The sequence below is a fragment of the Fusarium phalaenopsidis genome (genome assembly GCF_050370095.1).
Source record: "Fusarium phalaenopsidis strain FUZ10S chromosome Unknown contig_32332, whole genome shotgun sequence".
Taxonomy (NCBI): Eukaryota; Fungi; Ascomycota; class Sordariomycetes; order Hypocreales; family Nectriaceae; genus Fusarium; species Fusarium phalaenopsidis.
In genome coordinates, this window is record NW_028145391.1 from 3,323,585 (window position 1) to 3,338,664 (window position 15,080).

At 53.3% G+C, this 15,080-nt stretch overlaps 6 protein-coding genes across 6 annotated transcripts; 2 read left to right on the top strand and 4 right to left on the bottom strand.

The window, feature by feature from the left end:
• Nucleotides 1–1,315: 1,315 nt before the first annotated feature.
• Nucleotides 1,316–2,284, top strand: LRP88_14040 (dihydrodipicolinate synthase family protein; the record flags this gene model as incomplete). The annotated part of the gene is made up of 1 exon (XM_083250392.1): nt 1,316–2,284. One exon carries the CDS (start codon nt 1,316–1,318, stop codon nt 2,282–2,284), a length of 969 nt encoding a protein of 322 aa, XP_083094726.1.
• A 1,318-nt stretch (nt 2,285–3,602) lies between these two features.
• On the bottom strand, nt 3,603–5,353 carry LRP88_14041 (uncharacterized protein; the record flags this gene model as incomplete). The annotated part of the gene is made up of 3 exons (XM_083250393.1): nt 3,603–3,757; nt 3,811–4,976; nt 5,025–5,353. The coding sequence occupies 3 exons, from the start codon at nt 5,351–5,353 to the stop codon at nt 3,603–3,605; spliced, it is 1,650 nt and encodes a 549-aa protein (XP_083094727.1).
• Nucleotides 5,354–5,878: 525 nt separating this feature from the next.
• LRP88_14042 (uncharacterized protein) lies at nt 5,879–6,736 on the bottom strand (the record flags this gene model as incomplete). The annotated part of the gene is made up of 1 exon (XM_083250394.1): nt 5,879–6,736. The coding sequence occupies one exon, from the start codon at nt 6,734–6,736 to the stop codon at nt 5,879–5,881; it is 858 nt and encodes a 285-aa protein (XP_083094728.1).
• A 378-nt stretch (nt 6,737–7,114) lies between these two features.
• On the bottom strand, nt 7,115–8,353 carry LRP88_14043 (archaemetzincin; the record flags this gene model as incomplete). Its single annotated transcript, XM_083250395.1, has 1 exon — nt 7,115–8,353. The coding sequence occupies one exon, from the start codon at nt 8,351–8,353 to the stop codon at nt 7,115–7,117; it is 1,239 nt and encodes a 412-aa protein (XP_083094729.1).
• A 1,493-nt stretch (nt 8,354–9,846) lies between these two features.
• On the top strand, nt 9,847–11,313 carry LRP88_14044 (uncharacterized protein; the record flags this gene model as incomplete). Its single annotated transcript, XM_083250396.1, has 1 exon — nt 9,847–11,313. One exon carries the CDS (start codon nt 9,847–9,849, stop codon nt 11,311–11,313), a length of 1,467 nt encoding a protein of 488 aa, XP_083094730.1.
• A 531-nt stretch (nt 11,314–11,844) lies between these two features.
• On the bottom strand, nt 11,845–13,618 carry LRP88_14045 (general substrate transporter; the record flags this gene model as incomplete). Its single annotated transcript, XM_083250397.1, has 4 exons — nt 11,845–12,179; nt 12,232–13,253; nt 13,304–13,549; nt 13,605–13,618. 4 exons carry the CDS (start codon nt 13,616–13,618, stop codon nt 11,845–11,847), a joined length of 1,617 nt encoding a protein of 538 aa, XP_083094731.1.
• Between the last annotated feature and the right edge of the window lie 1,462 nt (nt 13,619–15,080).

The window sequence follows — 15,080 nt, forward strand, 5'->3', positions numbered from 1 at the left end:
AGTTACATCAAAGTACTTAACCCTTCAAGTATCTGAACCCCCCACGCTCTTCTCAATCAACAAATTCACCGTTCCTAGCAGTTTTTGCTTCCTTCTTCCATGCCTGGTATCAAGTCCGGCGCAGGCAGAGAGACCACCCATGCGCCCCGAGCTAGTCTTCTCCCCCCCTTTACCTCTCAAGTTACACACAAGCCCCAAGGCCAGGGAAGCGAAGCAAGCTGGGCGTGTCAATTCAGGGCTGTCATTGGTCGACCAGAGGAGCTGACGCTCTGCGCGTCCACATTCTCCAGGCGCTGGCTGGGAGAAGAAGGCGTGGGGGTCCCTCCCCCAGCATGACCTTGCCTGATATACACGCTCTCTGTTTGGTCAATTAAGGAAAATGGGCGTCGGTCCATTGGACGCCTAGGGGACGGCGGGCTCTGGGTCCGGGGGGCGCCTACAGAGTTGCGTTGCGTCGACAATGACCAGTTTCGGAACTTGGAGGGTGAGAGCCTTGATCAGGAGACGTCGCTCTCGGACGGTACCTGCTTCTGTCGTGCTGATCATGATTGTTGGTGGAGGGCGCCGTCGGTCTCTGAAGGCTGCCTGTCAAGCCTCCTTCTTACGCAAGTCAGACAGTCCGGCTCAGCTTTGTGTAACCATTGGCATGCCTGCGTCCGCACTCCTATCGTTCTGGGCACTTTCACGAGGTCATCCGCGTGCTTGTACATCCTTTGTTTACGGCTTACACGCACACATACGAGAATCGTCCCCGACATTTGTGGGCTCATTGTCGACAACTGGTACCCCCACTGGAGACTCCATCGGGCGGTCTGCCCAGTCCTCTCTTTCCTCTTCGCGCGCGTGCTGGTCTTCGGGCGAGCAGGTCTGGCGATTCCCGGTGCGGCCCGGAGGCACTCGGCCGGAGGACGGCGTGGCCTTTTGACTCTGCCTCCCCCGCTTGACCCAGGCATCCGGTGGCTTTCCTGGTGATCAGAGCTAACCCCCACGCCAAAGGACCCCCTGTCTGCGCCTGCTGGCTCGTGTGAGCGTCCATCTGCCGAGTTGACACCGCTTAGACCAAGGCTTGGATTCTGGCTAAGCAAAGCCTCATGACGAAGGCCGCCATTCCAACTCCGTCCTTCTTCCAAGGGCCGCCCTGGTCCTGCCGTGGACATAAAAGAGCAGCTGACGCCCTTTTGTTTGCCGAGATTTCCTTATCATACCATCTTGTTTACTTCCCTGTCTTGCCTGTATCCGCTAAGCATCTGTTGTTGCGTATAAGACGACGACATCCCCCCATCCATATACAACATCACATCTCACTTCAGACTTCATGCCTGCTACACTCCTCACATCTCCCACCATGGGTTCTCCAAAAGCTCCTCAACTACGACTCGGCGACGGCGTCTACGTCCCCACCCTCGCCTTCTTCACCCCCGACGACGAGGTCGACTCCCCAGCCCTGGAGAAGCACATCATCAAGCTCCTCGAAGCAGGAGTCGCTGGCATCGTTGTCCACGGCTCCAACGGCGAGTGTGCTCACCTCTCACACTCTGAGCGTTCCGCCATCATCCGCGTCGCCAGGGATACCATCCTCCACGAGTCCACCGGCGCTCGCATCCCCCTCATCGCCGGCTGCGGCGCCCAGAGCACCAAGGAGACGACCCAGCTGTGCGAGGACGCCGGCAAGGCGGGCGCCACTCATGCCCTGGTTCTCCCTCCCAGCTACTACGGCGGCTTGCTCCCCGACGACCTCGTTGTGCAGCACTTTTATGACGTGGCCGAAAAGAGCCCTATCCCTCTTCTCGTGTACAACTTCCCCGGCGCCGCTGCTGGCCGCGATCTCTCATCCGACACCATCCTCAGCATCGCCAAGCACCCCAACGTGGTGGGCGTCAAGCTGACGTGCGGCAACACTGGCAAGCTCGCCCGCATCGTGGCCGACTGCCCTGAGGGCTTCTTCGTTGGCGGCGGCAGCGCAGACTTCATCCTCCAGGGTCACGCGGTGGGCGCCAACGGCACCATCTCGGGCCTCGCGAACCTGTGCCCCCGCGCATGCGTGCGAATCATGGAGCTCGCCGACGAAGGGCGCTGGAAGGAGGCCCGACAGCTGCAGGCGCAGGTGGCCAAGGCCGACTGGACGGCCATCAAGACGGGCTTCGTGGGCGTCAAGGCGGCGCTGGGCCACTACTTTGGCTACGGGGGCGAGCCTCGAAGACCCTGCGTGGCGCCGTCGCAGAAGGAGCTGGACGTGATCGCCCGGGGGTTCCAAGAAGTCATGGAGCTGGAGCCGACGCTTTGATTTGATTTGATATCAAAAAAGTCTTAATGACGGAGTTGCATCGGGTTAGCGATGATGATACCTAGATCAAGCACAAGATGGTGTTGTGGCGTTGGGCATGGGCACATGCATACATACATACACAGCCATGGGATCGATCATCTGGTCCAGCTGTTGTACATTTTATTACGAGCGATATTTCTTTAATAGTCTTTTGGAATGAATTTGGAAATGATATTCAATTGATGACTTCTTTACTCTTCAAGAGCTGTCTGTCTTGCTTTAAACTTGCCACGCCCAACATCAATATCTGCACCTCGGACTTCGGGACTTGGTTTTCGTAACTCCTTTTTTCTGGGGGAGGCGGAAAGACGACGCATGATTCTCCACGTTTAGACGCAGACGCAAGCAATAAAACCCCGACAATGGATGTGAGAGCGGCACAGTCAAGTCACGACCCCAGCGGCTGTGCAACCAACATTGAGTGGCTGGGCCCATGATCAGCAGACAAGGCACGCATCAGGTTGCCTCTTTTGGAGGAGCAAGTTGAAAGTCAAACCGGGAACGGCCGGCAAGAAGAGCGAAAAGAACGCACGAGGCCCGGCGTCGGACGTTTCATTTCAACTCCTCGCAGCTCCATTGAGAGAATCGGTTGACGATGATGACGGGGGGGAGGAGCATCGTGGAGAACCCCGCATGTAGTGCAGAACAGGGATCCCTTGGAGGAATGGGTCTGGACAATTATGTAAACTGGGGCGAAGAACCAGCAAGTCAGAGGCGAGGGATTCGTAATTCTACGCTGGGGCAAAATCTTGGGGACTCGAGAGTGATTTTTTCATGTTCCCCCACGGGAGAGAGAATACAAGGGGTTGAAGCATCTTGAGATGGTGATCCTGGACGCGGATCTCTGCGTCGGAGAGTTGCTACACAAAACAGGCTTGAAAAAGAGGTGATAGATGATGACGGTACACAAAGAATCAGCCTCAATTTACAAGGATTAAACAAAAAGAAGGAGTGTCAGCTGGCCTCGGTCTTGGCACATTGGGGGCAGTAAAAAAGAAAAGTGCAGGAAAACCGGTATTGGATTTTTTTTGAGGCTGACCCTCTCTTCTTTCGGTCTCGGGAATAGGCAATCGTCGGCAACTGAGTGTTGGGGGAGAGAAGAGGAGAAAAGTGTGGAGAAGGGAACAAAAAGGTGGAGAAGTGGAGATTTTGATGGACTCGGACGTGGGGGTTCATCGTCAAGTTTCTAAATGTCTCGGACGGATTGAGGCTTTTGTAATTGATCATCGTGAGGGTAACAGTACCTGACTATCAGTTTTTGCACTAGCTAACTAGTCTACAGCTCCGCCGCGTCCAGGTTGCGGATCAGATCATAGTAAAACTTGACAATGTCCAGATGCGAGTCCATCCTCACCCTCTCGTCCACGGTGTGGATGTTTTCCGAACCACGTTGTCTGGATGGCGTCCAACGGTAAATGTGTGGCGAAAGGTCTGCAAGTCCGTTAGAATTTTTATGGTCAAACATGCATGAACCGAAAACTCACTCAGGTAATGTCTTGTGTCGGTGTTGCCAGTCATTACCTCGCCAACAGGGACTACTCGTCCGCCTTCAAAGGCAAAGGTGTGCTGGATCGTTCCGGAAAAGATGTCCCAGATTGGTCCGCTTGTAGGTGACACGGGCGTGATGTCAAACTTTTCTGCTGCTTTTACAACGAGACGGCCGTCATAGTTTCCAACTGGTGCGGTGTTGCTGCCAAAGAGAGCCTGGTACTCTTTGTCGTCTGTGTACGCCTCCACACTCAGGTTGTACTTTTTCACCACGCCCGAAATGTTCTCGATGAAACGGTGCTGCACCTTGGCGATGCTGTCCTGAGGGGCGATTCGGTAGTTTACCCCAAGAGTGACAAGTTCGGGGAGGGCGTTGATCTTTTGCCCACCCTGGATGATGTCGACCGCCTGCGTCGTCTGAATGAGGAACCGAGCCGTGGGGTTCACGCTAATCAGCTCCGAAGTGAGCCTGTCGAGGTCACCCCTCTTAAGCAGGTCATTGAGCTTGGGCTCGGCATCAGGCGAGTACCTAGCTGTACAAACAAGGTGGTTGTACACTGGACTACCCTCGAGAACCCTCGGCTCGTATGGGTTAGCTTCGAGTGCTGAGATGATCTCTGCGGCGATGCCGATGCCTGTGTGTGGCTGGGGGATGGAGCTGTGGCCGCCCTTGGTGTGTAGCTCTGCCCAGATATCGATGTGGCCTTTTTCCATTACTGCGGGGAGAACGTAAAGTGTGTTGTCGATGAGCTGGATGCCTGAGCCGCCTTCGTCGAGGATCAGGGCGATGCTGTCGTCTCCATACCGTTCTGTGAGAAAGTCGCCGATCTTGCCGGCGCCACGGTACCCGGAGCACTCTTCGTCAAAACCAAAGGCCAGAAGGAGAGTACGCTTCGGTTTCCAGTCGGTCTCCGTGAGGAGTGTCTCAATTGCTGAGAGGAGAGCAGTCAGACTGTTCTTGTCATCAGATGAACCGCGGCCCCAGAGCCATTCGCCGTCAAAGTAGGCGTCGAAGGGTGGGTGAGTCCATGTTGACGAGTCAGGAACGGGGACAACGTCTTGGTGAGCTGCGAGGAGATATGGCTTCAGAGTCGAGTCGCTCCCAGCGAGTGTGTACACCAAGCCGAATCTGTTGACCTTTTCAAGCTTGGCGTACTTGTGGCTGGTAACTGATTAGTTACTGGGCATGAAAGCAGAAAGCGCCACTCACATTGCTGGATACGTCTTTGCCAACACGCCATGCAAGTCGTAAAACGGCGCCCACCGCTCATCTTTGTCAAAGTCACCCAGGTCATCGTAGCAGATTGACGGAACCCGCACGACGGCCTGGTGCCTCTTGACCTGCCTCAGCAGAGCATCGTGAGACGAAAACAGACTATCGGCCGAGGGAAGTCCATCACGGGTGGGGTTGAGCACGGGAGGGAGATCACACTGAAAGCCGCCTCCCAAGGGCTTCTGGACATTGGCGCCAATTGGGGTCAGGACAAGGGCTGATGCGCCGGCGACGGTCGCCAGCGCGGTAAGAGATTTCATCACCATGGTTGCGCACCGCTCTGGAGAGTTGGTTGAGGTGAAGGAGTATGATTGTGTCTCGGAGATATAGAAGAGGCTGGTGGGGGGGACAGTTCGTTGCCAATAGTGGAAATGTATTGCGACATGGCCGAGCCGGAGCCGGAGCTGGACCGTTTGGCCCGATACGGGATCCGTTTTGATGTCTCGGGGTGCAGATGTGGATGCCGTTGATAGGCGAGGACAAGAGGTTTGATTGGTGCATCTTGGCCGCTGATAGTCAACTGAAAGTACATGATTGTCGAAAGAACATTGCCATCCTCTATCGTAACATCATTGCTTCTGATTGACATTCCTGGGCGTGATGCCGCTCTTCAATGTCTCCCATTGTCCCCTCCTGTCATCCATCACCAGCAACCAATGCCATCCACCATCCCTTTCCCTCCCACACGATCAAGTTCAACTTCAAACTCCCTCGCACAATGTCAGATGGGTATCGCGTACAATTAATGTAGAAAACAAAAGTAAAATCCTCTGGTTGGATACCACAACTGCTCACAACTCGGTCAGATTGAGGTTTCCAGGCGCGTACCCAAACACGGCCTGCGCCAGCTCTCGAAGCTTGCGGATGCATCTGCGATCGCCGTCGTGGTGCATGATGATGGATGGCTTGTCCAGAGCATCCAGACTGGACAGACTGTAGTACGGTTCATACTTGCAGAGACTCTCGCACGCTGCCCTCTTGGACTTCCACTCGATGGACAAAAGGCCCGGAGTCTCCTCAGCCAGGTCAAGATAGTGCTTAAAACCGGCCATGTCATTGTTCCAATCCCGGTAAAAAATGTCGAGGCGAGTTGTTGGCCGGCCCTTGATATCCTGCATGCGAAGGCGGAAGGAGTCGATCAGGTAGCCGTAGACACTTGCGTCGGGCATATAGTGAAGCCAGCCGACGTTGGGATAGCCATACCCAGAGCCCCCCGCTGGGATCTCAGGTGCTGGCCACAAGATATCTTTTGTATGAGGGCGGCTCAAGTTCCTGTAGCGAGGCGTTGCGACTGGGCCTTGAGGGGGTGGGACAAGAAGCTCGGGTGATAGGACGGGAGCCCGACGCGCCATGGTAGTGGGGGGACTGTACATCGTAGACCGGGGTCTTGAGGTGAAGATGGGCATAATATTGTCGGGATCGGGAGGTGGTTCGCAGATGATGGAATTCGCATAGCCGCCGTAGGGCGTGAAACCTCGCTCCTGGCCGTGTTGCCACCAGCACTCTTTGGTACAGTAGATACTGCGCTCGCTGAGGTGGTCTCTAAACTTTTCTCCAACTGGAACGATGCAGCCAGCACCGCATTTTTGGCACCAGGTGTAGATGCCTTCGAGGGCTTCTTTGCTGGCCCATTTCGGCAGGGAGAGCATGATGGGGAAATGTTGTCGATGGGTGAGAAGAAAAAGAAGAGTGCAAATAGAAGATCCAAGGCAAACGGTTTCCAGTGTTTCTGTTGTTGACTGCGTTTATCAGAGATGTGAAGCGAAGATGCAATCAAGTTGGTGTTGGCTTTGTCTGAGGGAGAGGGACGAGAAGAGGAAGGCGAATGAGTTGTTCTTATTGTTGACAACAATGGTAGCAAACTACCTTTGTTTATGTTCTAAAACATGATGCTCAATAGATAATTCACCTCGATGCAGCAGTAAATCCAATTTCCCCAGAGTGAACAGACCAAAAACATGACAATAGGTCTCATCCTTCGATTGTGCATAAACCTCAGATGCAGCTCAAAACCCTCAATCAGCCAGCTATTCCTTCTCAGTATCCTCGATTCTCTTTCCAAGCCAAGCCTCAAATGCAGAAAATTGAGCAACGTTGTTTCGTTTGCCGCAAAACTCCTTGAGGGCTACGGCCTGCTCCTTTACCCAGCGTCGTTGGAGGTTGATCTTGGGTCCGCTGCCGAGGAGAGGGCCTAGCTCCCATGATAATTTGGACGTGCAAATGGGGCAGAGGTATGGAGGTATATGGCTCTGCTGTCTGGTGCTGGAGACTCCTTGCATGATACATGCGTAGTAGGTACAGTGTTCCATGCCGAAGCAGTAGCCTAATCCACGGGAGACGGCAAAAGCGACACGAGCGAGCCACACGCCGGCCAGTTCGTCCACGGCCTTTGACTCGGGAGTTTTCTTGTATGCTTCAATCGCAGCGGGCAGCGCTGAAATGGGCTTGGGGCGTTCCTTGGACTCGGGGGGCTCGTCGTTTGACATTTTATGTCGCTTCGCCGTCTGGATCTCGTCTTCCTGAGCGATCAAGCCATCAGCGTAGGCCTTGCAGTGACTGGCAGGCCACATGTGCTCCCGATCAATGTCTTGCATCTCGTCCAGGGCAGGATGCAGGCGGAACGTGGACACGAGGACGATCCGGGAGGCGCCGTATGCTTTCGTGACAGTGAAGTTGTTATTCTCATCATCGTCGAGGTCGTACAATTCAAAGTCAACCAGAAGGACAGTTGCGTGCGCCTTGGGAGGCATCCTGTTCAGCACGGCGTCTAGGAGGTCGGAAGCGTGGACCTGCATTCGCGAGACGCCGTCTTTTCCCGGGCGGTATCTGATGAGGAAGATGTCGCGGACTGTTGGGACCTCCAGGCTGATGTACTTCTGTCCCTCCTTTGGCGGTTTACCCTTGTACGGGCGCCACTTGAGCTGCATCCTAGACTGCTGGATAGTCATGGGATGGTAAAACGCAGCGAGGTAGTCGTTTAGGTCCTTCAACTGAGCCGATGAAGCCGTCCACTTTGGTAACTCGGGGCTGGTGCCTGACTCTGGGGCCATAGCCTCTTCCCATAAATCACTGTCCCCTCCAATAGGGTCGCTGAGGATGGGTGGAGGAAGAACAAAGATCTTGTTCCTGTCTTCGTCGACTTCGTTTCTCGTGTATCCGCGCCATACCTTGCAGCTCTGGTGATACAAGGGCGTGTCGTGATTGAGCTGGGTCAAAGAGTCGGATGGCAGCACCAGAGGGCCAGGAAACGTCTCCTCATTCATCATTTCATCTTCCGGTATCGGGAAGGTGTCTCTTCTCCTCTTACCAGAAGTAGAAGCTGCGAGAAGACGTCTTTCGAGTGGAGGTCTCTTAAAGCCGACTCGGTCCGCGATGGCGGTACAGTCGGTGTAAAGAGACTCATGCGAACAAGGGGCCATCTTCCTAGAAGTGATTCTTTGCTTCTTACTTTGATGCAAGAATATTTAAAGAGGCATGTATGCACGAGTAAAGTTGATGGAAAAGTCAAAGAGTGCGGAGGATGCTGGGGGGTCTGTATCTCTTTGTTCACGACAAAGGTACGTATGTAATCAATGTGGCACGAAGCATTCATTGGTAGATTTCTTGAAGCCGCTAGGATGGGAATTCACTTGGAGAAACGGGAGGAAAGCAAACAAAGGTCGAGTGTCAGGGGTGTGGATAGATGTGTTTGCATTCACTCACTTGGTGGTTGATGTAGGCACAGTAATACGCTTACAGTGCATTTACTGTTTACACTGTCATGCAAGAAGAGCGCTTTTAATACGGGTAGTCAATGTTTTAATGCAGGCTGCTGCATGGTTGAAGCCACACTCACCTAACATTTATACATAGCCGTCACACAACACACTTGATGTCTTGGATAAAGATGTGATGCCACTAATAATACTATTGAGTAGATAAATCATGAAACATATTTATATATAAAGAGTCTTTATATAGGCCATATCGCTAACCGAAATCTCAAATCAGGCCTAGTTGGCGTGGGACTTTGGGGATAGCCTCGATTCGTGTCGGTCGTTGGCACTGCCAGCCAGGTGAACAATAAGATCTCAGAAGAGGGCCAAAAACCCCATTGTAACCGAGAAATACTTCCTAATTCTGTTACCTCACCTTCTACCTCGGATTATTTGCATCTTTCTCTTCACCTTGCACATTATGTAGCGCTCAACTCAAAGGCTCGACGCCACTGCAACGATGGAAGAAGAAAAACCCTTCCTGATGGCTGAATATATACTTCAACTCAACTCTGCGAATCTCCTCACCTATATATCCAGCATCACTCCTCTACGCGATCTCGGGCCTCTTCAAGCCTCAGCACCAGACGCAGCACTGGTATGCCCACATACTATTGGCGAGCTTTGGTGCCTTCTCTGAACTTGGTGGTTCTTCATTTACCTGTCACCAGCGCGCATCGACCTTCTCGCCCTACGGGCTGCTTCGCGTGCCTCCCTGATTTTCCCAAGCGTTCGATTCTTTGATGTGTTCGCCTCTTGAACAAGAGACACGTCTCCTTCTCCAACCTGATAGAAGCTTCTCGGATAGAATACCTCGAGCTTATCGTCTTTGCGGCTTTCGTCACGCCCCTCTTCGGTGTCTTCTGGACCGGAACAGCTTCGACGCCTTGCCAATATCGCGGGCATATTTCTTCCCGGCCTATCCTCTTCCCGGTCATTTGTCTCCCATCCGGCATGTCAACAAGATGCTATCTTTTTCCTCCTTCCCACAAGAAATCCAGCAGATGGTCTTCTCTGAGCTGGCACAGTTTAGAGACCTTGCTCCCTTCGCATGCATCAACAAGCACTGGCAAGCATTCTTCGAAGCCAAGATATTCCGACACCTGATCATCAGCCAATACGACATTGAAAACTTCGACATTGTCGTCCAAGGTACCAGACGAAGTTATGTCAAGCATCCCTGGCTCCGAATCCTGCTACCAAAGCATCTCTGGGTGTGGCGCAAGGAGGAAGAGGATGCCCACATCCTCTGGAAAGCCGACAGGATCTGTACCACGTCAATATTCGGCCTTTGGGACGTCCTCGCAAACTGGGATGCTGGTATCCATGATGGGAACTCGAGCTTTACCTTTGAGCTGAGTGCTCATTCCCCGAGCGACAGGGGGAAACATGTACGGGACGACTTCTTTGAGAGAGACGTCGATATGTACCAGGAGTGCCTGGAAATCAACTCTATCGAGGCGTATAAATCATCGGGAGATGTTTACGCGCCTTATTTAAAGGCTTACCGGGGACTTGGCGGTATGTTTGGGACGCGAATGTGGGATCGAACCGTGGCAGACTTGTTCGGATGGAAGCCGCTCGAGTTCAACTTTCACGGACAAGAGGACATGACGCCGATTCGAGAAGATGAAGCGCCAGAGCTCCCAAGAGTCTCCGTCATTACCAAATTCTTGATCCGTCGGTCGCAGTTTCGACAAATCTCACCGGCCTCACTCATCGAAACATTGTCGAGCCTGCCGCACCTTGAGCAACTTGTCACTGAACGGTGGCGGTGCGTGGATGCTCGAGAGGAGACGCTCTGGTGCCAGATGGCCAAGACATTCATCTTGGACTTGCCAATGTCAGTCAAGACGTTGTCTTTGTACGGAGACATTGCCAACATCTTCCATGAGTGGTCATCCAAGGAGGTCATCACCATCGGTTTGGCAAAGCATTTACGGAACTACGGCAGACACCTCGAGAACATCTCCGTCTCGTTCCTCATCGACGCCAAGGACTTTTTCCAGCCGTTTTGGACTCTGCGGACAGAGTGCGTCACCACTTGGGAGAACTTGAAGACCCTGTCGCTCACCTCCTGGATCCTCAAGTCATCTTCGAGAAGCCGAGTCAACGGATTCCTCTGCGCGGCAGCCAACGCAGCCATGAAGATTCCAAAGCTGCAACTGCTGGAGCTCTGGAGTGGAGACAAAGGGATAGCCTCCGTGTTTCGATATCGTGTTAAGGACACCGTCACAGAGGTTACCTGGCTCAGCACCCATATCACCAAAGTCGGCCAGAAAGTGATCAATGCCTGGACCAGCGTGGCCGTGGCAGAGGGGCGACCCGACGTCAGAGTATCGATAGACAAGCTTGATCCCGACAAGATCATCTCTGCTGGAACTGTCTTGCGGCATCTATATCTAAGAGAGCAGATCCTACACCCTATTTCAGGATACAGGATTGCCTGGGAACAGAAGAAGCAGAGCTGAGCTGGATGCTTGGAGGACATGGTATAGACATATGGGACGGGGCTGGGTGAGAATGAGATTCGATGTATACTAGCAACCGAATGACTTTGATACCCGGCATAAATGTCACTGAAATAAACTTCTCAAATGACACTCTTCTTTAAGCTTGCCGCAAGCGTCGGATTGCCCTCATCATTTCGGTGATAGACATCCTGCCCATCTCAACGTTGAACCTTTTCTCCATCTTCTATTGTTCATCTATTCCCAAGCCCTTAATCCTTCAAGCCTGGGAAGACTGCACTGCTCCAAACTGAAAGAGCTAGGCACAAGTATATTGTTATGGAAAGCGAGCATAAAACACAGGGTTGGGAGAAGATGGTTGATGGATCATGTTGGTATAATAATGTTTAGCAAGAATAATGCAATGAGGCACAATCCTCGTTATTCATCGGCTCTTAAGACTCGACAGGCCTTCTCTCCTATAAGAATGTAATGACAATTCCGCCATAAGCAATGCGTCAAACACCTGCATCTGATGCCTACTTTTAATCCTTACACATATTCTTCCCGAGAATCTCCGCCAGAGTGCGAGACATCGCTGTTCCTGGACTTCTCCTGACCGCCGCCAGCAACGCTCATGCGACGGAAATAAGACTCGTCCCTCTGCTCTCGTGTGATGTAGCCAGGAGGAGTCCACTTAGAGCTGTTCCAAGGCTTAAGGTGGTCTTGGCCGTACATGAGATCGACGTTCTCCAGACTGAGCATCCGCGATTCGTAGAGGAAGAACCAGACAATAACCGCAGCAGCCAGGTTTGTTCCGCAAAAGACAAAACCATAGGCGTATTTAATTCCATCCACGGCAAGAGGAGTAAGGAACGCAATCATGACTGTGAGAAGTGGTTAGAATAACGTCAAACAACACAGACCGCTGAGACTTACAGTTTCCAAGCCAGTTGCTAGCAGTAGCAAGAGAAGCTTGCTTCGCACGAGTGCGCAGAGGGAATGACTCGCCAATAACGACCCAAGCAATAGGGCCCCATGTACCCGCAAAAGAAGCGATGAACATGCACGACGCGACAATCATGATGATGCCCACGGTGCGGTTCGATGCGGGATCAATGGCAGTTCCAACGCTAGCGAAGATCAGGAGCCAGGCGGACTGCCAAAGAGCACCAATGAACAAGGGCCAGCGTCTCCCGTACTTCTCTACCACGTAGAGGCCGTAAAAGGTCATGACCACGTTGACAGCGCCAAGGATCAGCTGCGTCAAGATAGAGTCAATGCCAAGAGACTTGAAAATAGTGGCACCAAAGTAGAAGAAGTAGTTGACGCCAGTCCATTGCTGCAGGAAATGGATCGCAATGCCGAGAAAGGTGCGGTAGACGAGCTTGGGGATCTCAGTCTTGGGCACGAAGCATTCAGCCCAGCTTCCTTGGCCAGCCTTGCGCTCCTGGTCGAGAATCTTTCGCATCTCGTTGAGGTCATCGTCGACGAGCTTGTTGTTGGGGTCGTTCTTCATGCCACGGAGGCGGGCCATTGAGGTTCGAGCGGTGGTCCAATCGCCTCGAGACGCCAGCCATCTAGGGGACTCGGGGACGCAAAGGATGCCAATTCCGAGGGGGAGCGAGAAAGCAATTCCGAGACCAATGACGATTCTCCAAGAGGCGTCGGAATCACCAATGTGCTGAACGCCGTAGTTGATGATGTTGGCGACGAGAATACCGATAGTAATCATGAGCTGATACGAGGCGACGACGGCTCCTCGAATCTCGCGGGGAGAGCACTCAGACTGGAACATGGGAACGCCGACCGAGAGGTTACCGACACCGAGACCGGCGGTAAAGCGACCCATCATCATATGAACCCAAGAGTTCATCGCCGTTATCTGGATGACATTACCAATGATGAACACGATGACTCCAAAAGTCAAGCTCTTCCGTCGACCCCACCAATCCGCCGTGCTATAGTGGTGTAAGTTGTTGGTCAGCCATCCAGGGGGGACAAGACCTACTAGGCACCAGACAAAGAACCAAGCAGACATCCGATACTCATAAGAGAGACGACTAGGGACTGGATGATAGGCACCCATTTCTTGTCATCCGCTGGTCCTTGGGCGAATCGGTTGATAAAGTCTTCAAAGAGGAGCATTCCAGAGATCTGGCCGGTATCGTATCCGAAGAGGAAGCCGCCGATAGATGTGACGACACCCAAAAGGATGGACTCGGCACCGCAGTCGGCGCCGTTGACTTTGATGGACCTGGAGAACAATGCCGTTAGCCATGCCCAGGCAAGACAGGCGGGACAGAACCTACTTTGTGCCCAACATTGTATCCAACGTGTCTCGGCTGATGTCTTGGGAGAAGGAATAAGACTAGATGAATATCTGGTTCCAGATTCCAGAAGATGGAGGCGGGAGAGCGGGTCTATTAATACCAAGACCGAAAACACGTCTGCCTCAAGACATGCAAGTGGAGAGTGTATCACAGACCCCGGGGGCACAAAGTTAGGCACGCCTGCCCCAGCTCCATGCTTGCCTGCCCCCGTTGCAAAAGTCGGCGAGGCCGACTAGTAGCTGCCAAAGTTGGTCGTGACCGAGCATCATTTGCTAAACTTGGCAGTCGTCATGGGGAAGGCATCTCCTCCATGGTCGTGTCAGGCGCAGATCTCCAAGAACTGGAATAGGTCACCGCAGCAGGAAGGAGTGTGGAACGGAGTCCAAGTGGCTGTTGGTCCTCTAACGGAGACGAGAAAGGGCCGATGTCAGTGGCGCCGGAGAAGCTTGGGGGGAAGGCGGCTCTGGGGTTTGCTCCACGGAGGAGTCTTGGACAGCAGTTGAGAAGGCGGGCGGTCCCTTGTGCAGGGGCCGTGAGGATGCCATGATTGGGCCTCAGGTCTATTGGCTTCTCCTCAATGGAGGCAGTGGATGCTGGGGTTTCTGGGGCCAAGCCAACGTCGTTCGTTGTGTGGGAACTGGAAAGTTCAGCTTGCGCAGGAGATCTTGGGTGTGAGTGGCAGCGATGATGTCATACTTAAGCTTAAAGTCCGATACCCGTCGTCATGTTAAGCGACAGAGATTTCGGTGACGGCATCGCCTCGGTGCCATTTCCGCACAAGCCATGTCGATCTGGAATGGAAGCCGGGCATTGTTTCTTTGTCTGTTCTTGCGAGTCACGAGGGTCATCAGTCGAGGTGGTGTGCATTCGTCCTTGACCGCACGCGCGAGAATCTGGGGATTGTTGCTTTTGGCCAAGCAATTTAGCTGGCCGTTGAACACCTTTGTCCAAGACACGAGTCTCGGCATTACAAGTGGATTACGGTGAAGGCCTCTTGGCTTTTCTGGAGGTGCCGACATGGATTGATCTTCAACGCGCTGTGACGCGAGACAGTGTTGCACAGGCTGATCATTCCCGCTCACATAGTCAGCGTCCATTGACATCGGTCATTGGAAGAATATACCGATGAACTACTTCTCAAGCTGACAAGAAACAGTCAACAATGGCCGGACTCCGAGACATGAAAAAACTGGGCATTTGCGTCACCTCCGACGTCCCAACGGTCCACCCGGGGCCGTGGAGAGGCCGGCCGTTACTCGGAGCTTTATGCCTGTCGCTGGAGAACAGAACAACTCCGGTGCAAAAAACGGCCCGTTTGCCCTGATAACAAAATATCGCATGCCCCTATTTTCTCCCAGCTTCCCCGGGCGAATCAATGCGGATCCGGAGCAAGGCACGGGGAGTGATTGCGGCTCTGGTTGGCGATGGCCTCACCACGACTGCGCACGGCGCCCG